This window comes from Cygnus olor, chromosome 6 (genome assembly GCF_009769625.2).
Source record: "Cygnus olor isolate bCygOlo1 chromosome 6, bCygOlo1.pri.v2, whole genome shotgun sequence".
Taxonomy (NCBI): domain Eukaryota; kingdom Metazoa; phylum Chordata; class Aves; order Anseriformes; family Anatidae; genus Cygnus; species Cygnus olor.
In genome coordinates, this window is record NC_049174.1 from 16,061,113 (window position 1) to 16,075,649 (window position 14,537).

At 35.0% G+C, this 14,537-nt stretch overlaps 1 protein-coding gene across 20 annotated transcripts in view; it reads left to right on the top strand.

Moving 5' to 3' along the window:
* The window catches only part of SESTD1 (SEC14 and spectrin domain containing 1), a 53,595-nt gene extending 39,559 nt beyond the window's left edge, over nucleotides 1-14,036 (top strand). For all 20 annotated transcript variants that reach the window (XM_040561244.1, XM_040561228.1, XM_040561230.1 and 17 more), the window contains 8 exons: nucleotides 1,588-1,782; nucleotides 2,398-2,512; nucleotides 3,566-3,725; nucleotides 7,630-7,711; nucleotides 8,029-8,151; nucleotides 9,509-9,700; nucleotides 10,867-10,988; nucleotides 13,287-14,036. In XM_040561244.1, coding sequence (XP_040417178.1) covers nucleotides 1,588-1,782; nucleotides 2,398-2,512; nucleotides 3,566-3,725; nucleotides 7,630-7,711; nucleotides 8,029-8,151; nucleotides 9,509-9,700; nucleotides 10,867-10,988; nucleotides 13,287-13,416 — 1,119 coding nt within the window. In that variant the 3' untranslated portion in view covers nucleotides 13,417-14,036. The remainder of the gene's footprint in view (nucleotides 1-1,587; nucleotides 1,783-2,397; nucleotides 2,513-3,565; nucleotides 3,726-7,629; nucleotides 7,712-8,028; nucleotides 8,152-9,508; nucleotides 9,701-10,866; nucleotides 10,989-13,286) is intronic.
* Nucleotides 14,037-14,537: the final 501 nt, after the last annotated feature.

A 14,537-nucleotide genomic window follows, 5' to 3' on the forward strand; every position in this document is an offset into this window, starting at 1 on the left:
TATCAGAAATACACATTTTATTGGTAATTATAAACAAATATTATATTATTAATTAGATATTATATTATAAACCATATTGTATGGTTTACCAGTCTCTTAGTTGCACTGATAACTTGCTGAAAATCAATTACTGCAATCATTTTACTTTCTTTAATGATGAAAATTAATTGTTGACCTAGATTTTTTGTTTGACTTGCCATATTATATTTGATTTGTCATGCTTGGTAAGCTTGATTTGTATGTTCAATATCTAAAGGTAATAACAAGAGTTATGTTGTGTAAACTGAGTTTAATGAGCTTGTGTATCTATAGCACAAGTGTGATGATGGAAGATTTTTCAATAGTATGTCATCCTAGCTGGCTCTTCTGGGGCAGATGAAAGATTTATTCTGCTCTTAAAATTTTGGTTGATTGCCAATTTAACTTTTTTGTGACTTTTTCTTTCCTCATTGCATCTTCTTATATTCTTTCTTACTGTGAGCAGATGGTAGAGAAAGCTTTGGGTAAAAAGAAAAAAACAAACAACAAGAACATGAATATCTATATTCTATAGTTTACATGCTTTGTAAATAAATGAAGCAAAAGCTGAAGGCATAACTTTAAAAAAAAAAAAAAAAAAAAAAAGACAAACATCCTCACTGGAGATTGACAAGAATACTAATTCATTCAGATATTTTAGGCCAATAGATGGTGCTGTTCAATGTTGTTAGAAATGTATAGGGCATTTGAATGTCATTTTACTGCAGGCTAAAATAAAAGCTGTCGGGCAAACGTTTTATTTTTCAGGCATCTAAATAATGCAAGATGTGAGTGTGATCTTGATGTATCAAGTAATTTTTAAATCTCCTGGAATTGTTAAATATTTGAAATATTTGCAAAAGAAAGTACACTACCATGACAACATTAATTAACTCCTGTGTATGCATTCAGTAATCAAAGCACTTGAAAACGAAGTCTACACATTTTGAATTCAGTAGTATAAAGTCTTTCTTAAATAAGAAAGAAGGGTCATTTGAAGTTTCTATATACGGAAAGCCCGTTGTATTTAGAAGATGATGATTACTTTCACTTTGTGAACAGTAGTAGTTTTTTTCTAAAGGCTTAGGAAAATTACTGCCGGTTTCAATTGTGTCACTGAAAGTAACATCTAGATAGTCTTTTGAACACCCTTTGGAATGGCTTACCACTTGTCAAAAATTGCTTTATTCAATAGAGCACTATAGACATGTAAGTATTAGAAGTTTGTTTAAAAAAGGTGGAATTCTTCTGTTGGTTCAGTAAAGTAGTTCGAGTGGGAGTTTGTGCTGGGAGCTAGTAACTATCCTGCTTATGGTTTGTAATTTTCCCATCTTTCTACACCATTTTTTTATATTGCAGTACATGTATTATTCAAAATGTTCTAAGCACTTTTTGAGTTGATTTAAAACTACAAAAGTTCTCCTCTCCTGTGAGATTTCATAATTATAGTGTAAGCTGTAATAAAATCATTTTAAAATCTGATTATTTATTAATCTGCAGTTAGATGCATGCCATATTAAGAGAAAAATGTTTGGTATTATTTTAATAGTATTATTTTTGTGTCTGTAGGAGTGGTTTGCTGTTTATGTTGAGCTTAATCAGCAGATTGCAGCTCTTCTAAATGCAGGGGATGAGGAGGACCTTGTGGAATTAAAAGCATTACAGCAACAGCTGAGTGATGTGTGTTACCGGCAGGCCAGTCAGCTGGAATTCAGGCAGAATCTATTACAAGCAGCACTTGAATTTCACAGTGTTGCCCAAGATGTAAGTTGTTCTTCCTAACTTTTCACAGGCTCACCTGTCAATGTGTTATTACTGTAGTAGTGTAAGCTTTCAGTACATTGGAAAAGATTTAAGGAGGGAAGACATAGAATGTCACTTGGAAAATGCCCTAAGTCTTCGTTTACTGATTGAAACACTGGGAAGATGAATTTCCCATTTTGGGGAGAAAAGTTCATTGCGATATATATTAAATTTCAGTAGCATTTGAAATGGAATGGTTAGTAATTAAAAAAAATACATAGTTTTGCTCTTGCTTTTTTATTAAAATCATGTGCATTACCTGTACCACGATGATATATTCTCATTTTAAAGAGTATTGGATATACTCTTCATAGTTTCTTTTTAAAATTGATATTTATTCCTTTTTTATAGTTGTTTAAACAATCTTGGCTTTTTTTCCCCCATCTAGGGATGTATGCTTTTGGAATTTTATAAGCAGGTGGGACATTTGTCTCTCATCTTGAATTGATTTCCTAAAGATGTGAAAAGACACTTCTGAAATGACAGATTCCCAAACATTTAGGAAGTAGATTGCAGACCCAAGCATCTCAAGCCCAAAATTTCTTTTTAAACAGCAATATTTGTTTTTTGTTTTAGTTGTCTCAGCAATTGGATGGCTTACTAGGAATGTTGTGTGTAGACGTAGCACCAGCAGATGGAGCATCAATTCAACAAACTTTAAAACTACTGGAAGAGAAATTGAAGAGCGTTGGTAAGCATAATATTTCTGCATTTCAGACGGATACATTCTGATGAATGCATTACAGGAAAAAAGTGTCCTTGCCCCCCAAATCCCTTCTAAAAAGGACATCAGACAAAGGAGTCTTCAGATTTCTAGCTGAGTAAAGTTCCACCTAACTACCTTTGACTTGCTGGGCTATCTAGTCTGGGAAGTGTTATGGAGTTGTCTTTTAAATGTTTTACTTATAATTTATATATTGGTTATATACCATTACTATGCATTTCATCTGTTAACAGACTTTTTTTCCCACTAATAGTTCTTAATAACTTGAGAATATAGTGCTTAAATTGTCCCCTTTTTGTTCCAAGAACTGACTTTTAATGACTTAAGATTGTCTTCCACTCGGTTTTAGAATGTTTGTTTCTAACAAGTATTTTGCAGTGTTTTGGAATGTGTATGTTAATAAATGCAACACTTAAGCTTGTTACGCTGTCAAGCTTATGTGGAAGAAGAATTGTAAAGCAAAATTGCATATGGTAGAAATAATTATGCTTAGACTTTAACAGTGTCTTATGCATAAAACAGATATTCCTTTAGGAGAATGAATAGTAAACCTGCCAAATAATAAATGCGACAGCAGATTGTAACAGCATATTTCAGTATTGAAAAATATATCAACCATATCAGATGCGTTATAAAACACTAACTTCTGCCATGGTGGAATGTTTAGGTTACAACTGCCTAGCAGTGATGAACATTACGGGTATTGTGCAACTGTGTGGATGAAAGATGTTAATTAGCTTTTTGTATGCTGAAAATTTAACACTCACTGTCAGCTTTTATTCCTTTTCTTTTTATCTGCTAGATCATAAAATAGCGAAGACTTAGCTCTTTTTTCATCTGGAAGAATACTTGTGCAAACTTAGAAGTTGGAAAGGGTAGAGAAATAGATGTAGTAATGTCCTTTTCACTTTCCAGCCACCCATCTCAGAGTCTCTATTTCATTTCTTCTCTTGACTTGGGGGAAAAAAATAACAAATGTGAAAGTTAAATTTTTGCTTTTTACTTTTTTTTTTTCTTTAGACTTAGGCCTGCAAGGCTTGCGTGAGAAAGGTCAAAGTCTTCTTGATCAGATATCTAATCAGGCATCCTGGGCCTATGGAAAAGATGTGACTATTGAAAACAAAGAAAATGTGGACCACATCCAAGGAGTGATGGAAGATATGCAGCTTAGAAAACAAAGGTAATAACAGTTATAGTCACTAAGATTTTCATGTACTGATAAGTCATCTTAAAATATCTCTTTTTAAAAAATCATCTCTTATAAAAAAAAATCTCTTTTTAAAAAGTCATCCTAAAAAATCTCTTTTTTAGAGAGACCATTTTGCTTTATTTTCAGTTAAGAGATAGATATATTGCAATTTATACTATTCATAATATATTTTTAAAAAAGACAAGTTTCCATGTCTGGTCTACTGGAGCATATTCCTAAAGCCAGGCACCTTTGCATTTCAGTATTTGCTGGGAGAATTTGAATGCTTTCCTATACACATAAATGTTCAAGAATTACACATTCCTTTTATATGCAGTTATGGAACAGATGCAGGAGAGCTTCTAAATGTTATCTGTTTGAGATAATAACACCAATATACCAATACTACAGTAGTGATCATGGCTCTAAAAGTATGCAGTGGTAATGTTCCAAATTTTCTCCTTTCTTTCTCCAACCTCTACCCTTTTAGCTCTGTCGCCCCTGACCAGCAAAAGGGAAGCACAGTGTTCAGCTTTCAAAACATGTTTGGTGTTTTATGTAAGTTTTGGAAAAAGATAGGGTGGGGCATGAAATTTCAGTAGAGGAAAATGCTGGGGAGGATTGTGAGAAGGATGGATTTTGACACCGCTCACTTCATCCAAATTTTCAATTGATTTTTTTAAGATATAATAGTACTGCGGATTGGCTATATTACTGCCTTCTGCTCTATCCCCAGTCTGAGAGAATCAGATGATGATGCTCATCATTACCGTTGTAACACCTGAGACAATAAAGTACTCTCCATAGAAAGTGCCTGAACTTTGCAGATGATGGTCGAACAAAGAGGGGCAGCTAGGGAGCAACGAGGTTTAATGCGTGTCAAGTTGCTCGTTTTAGGAATTACTTCTAAACACAAATTGTTTTCTTAGGGAACTCGGTATAAGGAACCACATATTTTGATAGCACTTAACATCCTGTTTTAAGTATGTCCTCTGAATCCTGTTTACTTGCACAGCGCTGTTGTTTAGAGGGCCAACTGCACAAAGTTTTAGAGGACCTTGCGTCACTGCAGTAAAACAGCAGTTGGAATTCAGAAGTAAGAAAAGAAAAGTACATAGGAAAGGGAAAAACTTGATACATGTAGTGATGGACTCTGAACTAGCTGCTACCTCAGGAGACGAAAGTTGGAGAATTTTTTCAAAAAAGTGTTTTGTCATACTATGAGAAGCAAGTAGAATGCTAATTATTATTAGGAAAGGGGTTGAAAACTAAAAAGAAAACATCTTGGTGCCACTGTATAGGTGTGTGGTGCATTTGTGTTTTAAGTATTCTATAATTCTTGTCCCTCTCCTCAGAAGGGATATAGAAATGTAGGAAGTCAGAGGACAAAAAAAAAAAAAGCAATAAAATGCTTAGACAAATGTATGAGAAGGCTCTCAGATAATGAATGATTAAACCGAGGATCTTCAGCCTGGAAGGGAGACAAAAAGTAAGATAAAGGTCTGCAAGAAAGAGTGAGCCAAGGAAAAGATAGGGATAGTTTTTTTTTTCATTGCCTCTTTCAGTACAAAAGCTAAAGGCATCAAATGGAACTGGCTTAAGCACTGAAAACTAAAGCTGGTAATTAAGTATGTAAATAAGCTGTGGAATTCTTTGCCACAAGTTTAAGCTTAACTAGTTTCAGGAAGAGTTTGGACAAACGGTGGGAGGATAAACATATCAAAGGTTTTTAAATATAGATGCAGCTTGTGCCTCAAAGTCAATGGGCTGGGAATTGCTGGAAGCAAGCACACTTGCATTACTGTAAAATATTGCTGTATACTTAATCTGTTTGGATGCTCTTTCCTAAGTATCTGCTATGCCTATACAATTAAATAGGTCTTTAAATGCTGCCTCAACTCTCTAAAGTCAGTTACATTACATGCCTGTAATTCTTACAGTTGTATGAAGTGATTTGTGAATTCCTTGGTTGAGAAGAAAAAGTCCTGTGCATTCATATTTGAGAGAGCAGATAAAGGCAGCAACTATTTAGATGATGTACCTCTTGATTAAAATGTTGTAGAACATTGTTTTAGCTCACGTCTTCTCTGTTTCAGTCTTTATACTTCAGATTCAGCAAGGATCTTATAATCTCATGAATGTGTTTAACTTGACAAGGTTTCAAAACTAGCAGAAACTCTCATTCTGGCACATTCTGAATCTGACTTAATTGTCAGTCTCCATAATCTTAACCCAGTTGCCCTAGATTAACCATAGCTTCTTGTACCTGTTGTAGTGATTGTTGGAAATTTACTTGCTTTTGTGTTCAGTTTGTGAACTAGATTTTTTTTATGTAATATTGCAGTATATCAAGTGAAACTAAATGAAATTCAAATCAAGACTGAATAGAATCTGTACATTTTATTAGTTTTATCATTGTAGTATCCTTCAGATGGTGAAAAATGGGAATTTGAATTTTAGAATGGGAAATTAAATTTTTATTAGGTTCATGTAACTAATCTGCATAGCTTATCTTGTTAGCTGGAATAAGCTTAACCAGCCGTGTAATACTTCTTATCACAACACCAAAGGTTTCTTGGTTAAGTACATACGAGAGAGCAGGGTTTAGCAGTAGTCTTTTCTCATCAAAAAGATGTTTGTAGAGAGAAATAGAAAATAAGTGGTTGGGAAATTAATGTAATTTATTTCTGCCTTCTGACACTTGTTTGCAAAAGAATCAGTGCGACTTTACTTAGATGGAAAACAAAATTGTCTTAAGTTATAATTGGATAAAATCTTTTTTATTACTTTTATTAATTTAATTACCAAATTGTCATTGTCCACTGAAAAATACAGAAGGGCACCATAGTGTTCAGTAGTATTTTTTGACATTTCATTTTCCTCAAATTCAGTGGAATGTTTATTTACATATACATACAAGCAGTGTAATGTGTATTTCTAGGGACATTTTTCTGCCTTATTTATGCTTTCAGAACACAAACTCTCCCTGCGTTATTAGAGCAACGAATTTCATTTTTGTAAGCATTACAGCACTGCAGGGCACTTAACAAAACACAGGATTATAATGAACTGTTCTTTGGAAGTGCTTATGTTTGCAACCAGTTTGAAAAAGAGAGATGTGCATGCGGTCTTTAGCATTTGCTTATAGTGCTAACTGTTGTTGACATTAGTGATTTGATTTGCTGTGTGAGGCAGGAGTCTGAATCTTGCTGTCTACTTAGGCTCTGAAATTGAAGTAGAAGGGTCGTTCTGCTAAATGTTTTAACATTTAGCTCTCACAGTTGAAGGAAAATGGCTTTCAATACGTGTTAATTCTGGCTACACAAAACTGCAAAATGTTCTTAATTCAGAGCAAGAGAATTGGAATTAGTTTTTGTATGAATTAGAATCATAAGGGTTCAATTGCTGCAATCTTTAGCCTAAAAAATGTATACTGTGATTTTAAACAGTTTACATTTTATTCACCAATAAAGCTTTGTCACCAGCTGACAGAACAAATCACAATTATGGCAGGTTCAAGACAGCTTTTGCCTAAATACTTCAGCAGGAAAAAGTCTGTCTTAACCATGAAAGCCTCTGGCCTGCAAATCTCACCAGTGCAACAGGGTAAGGAATCTGGAAGGTCATGTATCTACTGCTGGCATTACTTTCTGTAGCATAACCATGTCTGGACTTGTTAAGATGATGATGTCTGTGGGTTGTAGCGCTCAGTTCTTTTTATTGCTTACTTGTTTCTTATTATTATGGCAGACAGTATTTATTTTGATCATTCTAAGCAGCACAAAAATGCTTTGGTCACCTTTCCATGAACACTTGCATTTTAATGTTGCTCCTTGAAAACGTTATTGTCAAACTCTGAGTGTATTTTGTCTGCTATGTATGTGCTACTGTTAAGGTGTGAGGATATGGTAGATGTGCGACGACTGAAGATGCTTCAGATGGTACAGTTATTTAAATGTGAAGAAGATGCCGCTCAGGTATGGAAATGGCTACAGAATTTCGTCGTTCTGGTCTTTGTAATCCTCTGGCTAAATTTAGGGGGGGTTGATAGTTGTACAGCATTATTTTTTGTCACTTTCAGATGCCTTATCTAATTAATTTGTACAGTGAAAATAAAGGATATGGCAATGACTGAAAATAGTGGTTTGGGGGATTTCATGCATGATCTACTAGTTTAACTGATACCTTAACTTTTTCCAAATCAAAAGTATACAGTAGTGCTGTAGTTAATTCACCCTGCTGGATGAATGTCATTTTAATTTCCTGGCTTTTATTCTTCTTCTTTTTTTTTAAGGCAGTAGAATGGTTAAGTGAACTGTTGGATGCTCTGCTGAAGACACACATCCGACTGGGAGATGATTCACAAGAAACAAAAGTTTTGCTGGAGAAACATCGAAAATTTGTTGATGTTGCACAGGTAAAATGAACTACTTGTAGCAGTAGTATGGGTTTTGTACAGTTTCAGAAAATGTCTTAAATAGGATTGCCATCTATACGTACAGTAATAGAACAGCTGTTCCTTGTCTTCATGTTTTGTTTTCATGCTTGAATGAATAAATCATGATTCCTGAAATTAGTGATGAGTCTAAAGAGATTTTGAAGTGAAGATTTTGGTGATCCATCACCTATAGTGATGCTGCAGTTCTACTACCGTAGTTTACTCGGCTATGCACATGCAGTGCAAACCACAGAACTTGAATTTCACATTGACCTTTTAAAGGCGTGTATTTCAAACAGTCTTTATAATGATTTTTGAAGGACTCCAAACAAAATGATGAAATGTTGGTGAGCAACATAATTTCAGTCTATTTGGTGCCGTACTTCATGAAACGGAGACTGTTGATTTTCCAGGTAGTTTATTATTGGCATACAATAGTCCTGCTCAAGGAATATCCCTTTAGTAAGTTTAGATCAGCTGTCCTGGCAATGTCCGCTCCCCACCTCTTGCACGCCCCTAGCCTACTGGCTTTGGGGGGCTTTGGAGGGAGTCTTGGTGCTGTGCTGGCACTGCTCAGCAATAGACAAAACACTGGTGTGATACTAGTGCTGTTGTAGCTCCAAGTGCAGAGCACAGCACTCTATGGGCTGCTGCAGGGAAAGCGAACTCCATCCCAGCCAGACTCAGTACACAGGTACATGTGAATTTCACCGAAGAGTAGAATATGTAAAAGCTACGCCTTCTTTAGGTGCTATTTCAGATATATACTGTTTTTAGGAATGTCTAAATCACTGTTGCTAATTAACAGATGCAATATTTTGTAGTTACACCAGTTACACTGGAACTGATTCTCTCTTTTGATGAATGGAGACCATGTAATAATGAGGAGGAATTAGAACTGACCATGACAAGGGAATAGCTTGTTGTCATAATTGTGTGCCATAAAGCACCTGGATGCTGTGTGACCAGAAACATGGTGACGGTGGTGTCAGTGAGACGGTCATCTTGGCAGTAGATACCAAGCATACAATGCAAGATACAAGCAGCTATTCTCTGTTTTCCAGAAGGTCTGCCATTTTGCCAGTATGAACATTAGACATTGGTATTTTTTCATTATTTTTGGGGGAGCATATTTTTATAGAACAAAGAACTGTTTGTGGTCATCACAATTTTATGCATGCTTCAGCAGCATTTTCTAGTAGACCAGATTTGTTCAACGTACTCGGTGGATCTAAGCTGAGGAGGTTTCACAAATGTGTCTGCTGTCATTTTAAGATAACTTGCTCTTAAGTTAAATGCAGAGTTCTTGTGTATCTTCCTGTCCTCCAACTTTTAGAGTACTTATGATTATGGAAGACAGTTACTGCAGGCAACTGTTGTGCTGTGCCAGTCCCTACGATGCACTTCAAGGTCCTCAGGGGACACACTTCCAAGATTGAACAGAGTATGGAAACAGTTTACATTAACTTCTGAAGAAAGAGTACAGAGGCTGGAAATGGCTGTTGCATTTCATTCAAGTGCTGAAAAGGTGAGTTGTGTTTTTGAGAAGAAAAATCTATCAATTTAAGGAAACAATGTAAGAAAAATGAAGTTCTTAGCATTTAAAACAACTTTTTTTTTTTACCTCCCTAAATATAAAAATAAAAGATTTAGAATCTTTTATTAGTTAATTTCAGTACTTAAGGAAAAAAAAGCCAACCTAGGACATGGTAAAAGAAAAAAATTCAGTCTGTCATTTAAGGAAGGCATGGGCTGCAAAGCAGGTTTATATGCTCCTTGCTTGTATTCGTTTCTTGTTTGTATAAATGGAAGATATTTTGGATCCATAGGCATTGGGAGTTGTTGGTGATTCATGAAAGCAGAAATATATCATCTGTGCTGCCGCAGATGGCTGGAAAAGGTTTTACCTGATATCAAATTAGAATTCAGTGGTTCAACTTAAAGTTGATTATCTTAGCCCATATTATGGATGTTCTTTCATTATTTCAGTAGTTAATTGTTATATTTTCAGGCAATTGTAAGCAAGTAAGTGGATGGCTGAAAAAAATTGTCTGTTCATAAGCGTGATTCTTCTAGCACTGTTGTGGCATTATTAATGAGACTGAAATTATATTGCTAATACCTATGGTTCATACAAAAAAATAAGAAGTGTCAGAGGGAAAAGTGGAAGAAAATATGGAATTCAGTACAAGTATTGGGTTCCAATCCAGTCTAGAAACTTAGGTTCATATTTTATAAACCAGTCTGAGTTTTCTGCCAGATACAGATATTTGTTTTGAAGCAGCTTGTAACAGGCCCTTCATAATCGATGTTTTTTCCATTTTATGTGACTGTCTTGCAAGCTGCTTGATGCGGACTACCATACTCATGCATTTTGAATTTGTTGTTGGAATGTTGTCTAGCAAAACTTACTTTTTTTAGTTCTTTGTTCCCACTGAACAGTACTGTAAAACATACCAGTACAGAATATTGGTAGCCCCAACCTATCTTCTTACTCAGTGGTAGCCTAACTGATGTTTTTTGTTCTGGAATTTTATGAATATTTTCATTGAGCTCATTTAAATGTGGCAGTGAAGATGCTGAAGGAACATTCACTCTGCCCTGTAATGGCACTTTGGCACTTAAATAAATAAATTACATTCTATGCCTTGTCTACCTTATTATATTTTTGGGGGTTTTGTTTTTTTATTACAGATACTGCAAGAATGTCCAGAGCAGCCTGAAGCTTTTAATGAAATAGAGCAATTTGACGAAATTGAAGCAGTTGGGAAATCGTTGTTGGACAGATTAACAGTGCCTGTAGTTTATCCCGATGGGTAAGGAAAATGTTATTGTAATGCCTTTTGAATATGTTTTGGGTAAATTTTCATAATGCTTTCAATATGCAGAAGAATCCTGAATGCTTATTGCTGAAATTAAAAAGATAATGCATTAATTCTCATTAATTTTTCCCATCTTTTCACAGAAAGCAGGCAGATCTGATTTCAGACTTTCCAAAGACAATGTGCCCACTATTCTCACACAGTAATTATTAGATATATGCAGTCATTACACCAGCGAAGTATGTAGAAGCAACAGAAGTGACCAGTCCCAGCGTCTCTCCCTGAAAAAAAAATAATCACATTTGAATTGTGATATTTGATTTATTCAGACTTTTAGCTGTCTAAAGTCTTAAGCCAATCCATTGAAGATATATTTACATTTGATTTATTCAGCTAATAAAACATCACTTCCCTCATGATCTACTCATACTAAGTTAAAATTGGTGGCTGTATCAGGCTACAAAACAAAACTGAATTTGGAATTTCAACCACAATAACAACTATTCTGTTCAGCAAACTAAAGTTGTCTGTTGCAATGTTGAGCTTGTGGTTAACTTCTTCCACCTTAGTATTATCTAGTCCTGGAACTAGTCTCTGGGTATGTAAAAGCACACCGTAAAGAATGGGATTTGAAATCTGGGTTTTGATTACTTTGAAATGATATCAAGCAACTTGATTATGGGCTACCTGAAGTTAATCTGAAAAATAGTTAAAAGAAGGTGGTCATGAAAATTAGTTTTGTCATATTGCCAAAATAACATGTTCCCTGTGTGTTGTAGTTTTCTTTGGCAAGGAGTATTTGAAGACAGACCAGCAGCTGAACTAGTAGTGATTTTAATGCCTTTCCAGTAGTGTATTTGAAAATAATGGAGTATTTAACAGCTGCAAGAAAAGAGAAGCGGAGAAATGTGTTATGTTTGAAACATTTTGGTTTAACTTTCATATAGCAGTTGTAGATGTATAATGACCTGGTAAATACAGTAACTTATTCTTAAAACTGGTGTAATTTGCAGATAGACTACTCAAGTGTAAACGGTAATGTTACTGTTTTGTTAAATTTGCGTGGCACCTGTTAGAACCTGGGAAAGCTCTCCATGAAAGAAGACACTTAGTGCACTTTGTGATTTGAGTCCTAACAGAGTGCTCTTATAATTCTAGATGTATATAAATATGTATTAGGTTGACTGAATCCTGAATGTTACTTAAGTCCCCTCTGGCATTTCAGATGGGTTCTGCTTGTCCCCTTTTCAAAGATGGGTGGGATCTTAGCTGTCCCAGATCCCAAGATACCCTGCTGATGTGCCCACAGCATTCTATTTTTAAAGCTAAACATAAACAAAAAATTGCAAAAGGTTCAGCCATTAGTACAAATAGTTTTAAAAATGTAGGGATAAAGAAAATGTCATAAAATGCCTGCAGGCATACTTCTTTAGTCTTCATTTTGGACTTAGGTCAGCGTCTTCTTGAAAGTCTGGGTCACTGTTCCCTGTCCTATTCATGGCTTTTAATCTGCATCAGACAAAATGTCTGCCCTTATTTGCGATCACGTTTGCAGCTGTGCAATCTATTGTATTTCTGGAGATCCCAAGTCAAACTAGTCAACTTCCATATGAAATAACTTTTCTGTCAGTTTATGTCCATACCCCACTCAATCCCAAGTCCTTTGTCCAGCCACCATTTCCTCTGTGCTTCATAATTAGATTTGATACCTGCTCTTCTGAAAGATTTCTTCTGTTCAAATCCTGGCTTTGCTGACAGCTCAGCTAGTGGTTTCCCTAACATTTCAGCTCTCTTTTGTTATATTTAAATAGGAGAAATCTGATTTAACAGCCATGTGTTCTTTTCAATTTGAGAGAGATTATATAATGTTACTGTCAGCATGTGGCTGACTTCATATATAGAGTCCTTCAATAAAGCAGCAATTGTATAACCTCAGTCAGAATTCATGTATAGACAGATTTCCTTGATTGTCATAGTATTAAAAACTGCAAGACTGGATTGGAGAATGGAGATGAAAATAGTGTTGGGAAGTCTCTAGTTGAGCTTACAGAATGGTGCCCTGCTGTTTAGAGAATATTTTGGATGTAAGAGGGTCATTTGCTATTTATAGTAATTTCATCAGGATTGCCAGACAAGTCTCATCACTGCATCTATAAAGCTTTTTAAAGGTAGTTTTTAAATTTCAAGAGAAAAAGTGCCTATTTTCCTTATGTTTCTTGTTTTATAGATTGTCATTTACATGTATATTTGCACAGTCTAACTTGTCACTGATTTCTTTTTTGTCTTTTTTAGTTCTGAGCAGTACTTCGGGAGCCCAAGTGATATGGCTTCTGCAGCAGAACACATTAGAGAGAAGATGAAGCTAGTTAGCCTGAAAAAGCAGCAGCTGAGACAACCAGAAGTCACTACCCCAGAGAGCTAATATTACCCTTGTCTATCAATTCATAATAGGACTTCAGTTTGTAATCCAGCATGTTGTTTGCATATTACAGAATTTGGCATAATATATTAAAATGCATTTCACAGCTGTTATGTCTCATCTTTTTTTCAAAGTAAATGTTCTCAGCATCTTAACACTGTACATCTATCAAGCCATAATTATTTAACATGCTATGAAACCATAGATTCCAAGTATCTTATGAAAAGGAACTGTAAACTTTGCACTGAAATTTGCTGTAAAGCTTTACCTGACCTGTCAGCTGCTTCTTAGTTAAACAGCTGATGCAAGCTTTGAATGGTGCTAATGAAAGTGTTAGGAGTTCCATATTACAAAACTGTAGTTCTTTGCTTCCCCCTATGCCCAGGTGATGTGGTAATTTTAGACTGTAGGTAAAGTACCTGCAGTGTAGACAGTGGTGATCCTATAATTTTAAGATTTTAATTTGAAATACTTTAAAATAAAAGAGATTGTTTATTGTGCCAGTATGCAACCTACCCATCAAATCTTTGGTATATCAGATTCATTAAACATATGTTTTCCTATTTGTATTGATAATGTATTAAAAGCTGTTTGTGCTTAATAAAAATCATCTTTTTAAAATCTAATATAAATCTGTTCTGGCCTGTGTTCCCAAATGTTATTGTTATATTTTGTGATAAATGGTAGTAAACACCCTCACTTCCCCAATATATTTACGCCTCATTTTTGTTATGAACTACACTCTTTAACACTGTACTTGTAAGAGGAACTGCTCTAAACAATTATTATACAGGAGTGAGAGGCTGTGCCTTTTTTTTTTTCTGATAGCAGAACTCACACAAAGGTAAGATACTATGTGCCTAAGTCAGTGTTTTATTAACAATAGCTGTCTTCCCAGGTAAGACTGATACACATCTCTTGTGCTTTATTTTTAGGTCTTGTTTCTTTTTGAATTGGGAATCTTGAATAATGTGAATGCCCTTGGTGTGTTGTACCTTTGAGGTTAAAGATGTTTGTCTAATATGAAATTGTTAACATGAAGTTTGTAAACATTGTAAAACCATGAGATTAGTCATAAAGTGAAATTTATTAAGGGAAGGGAATTGGATTGAAACAAAATCAGC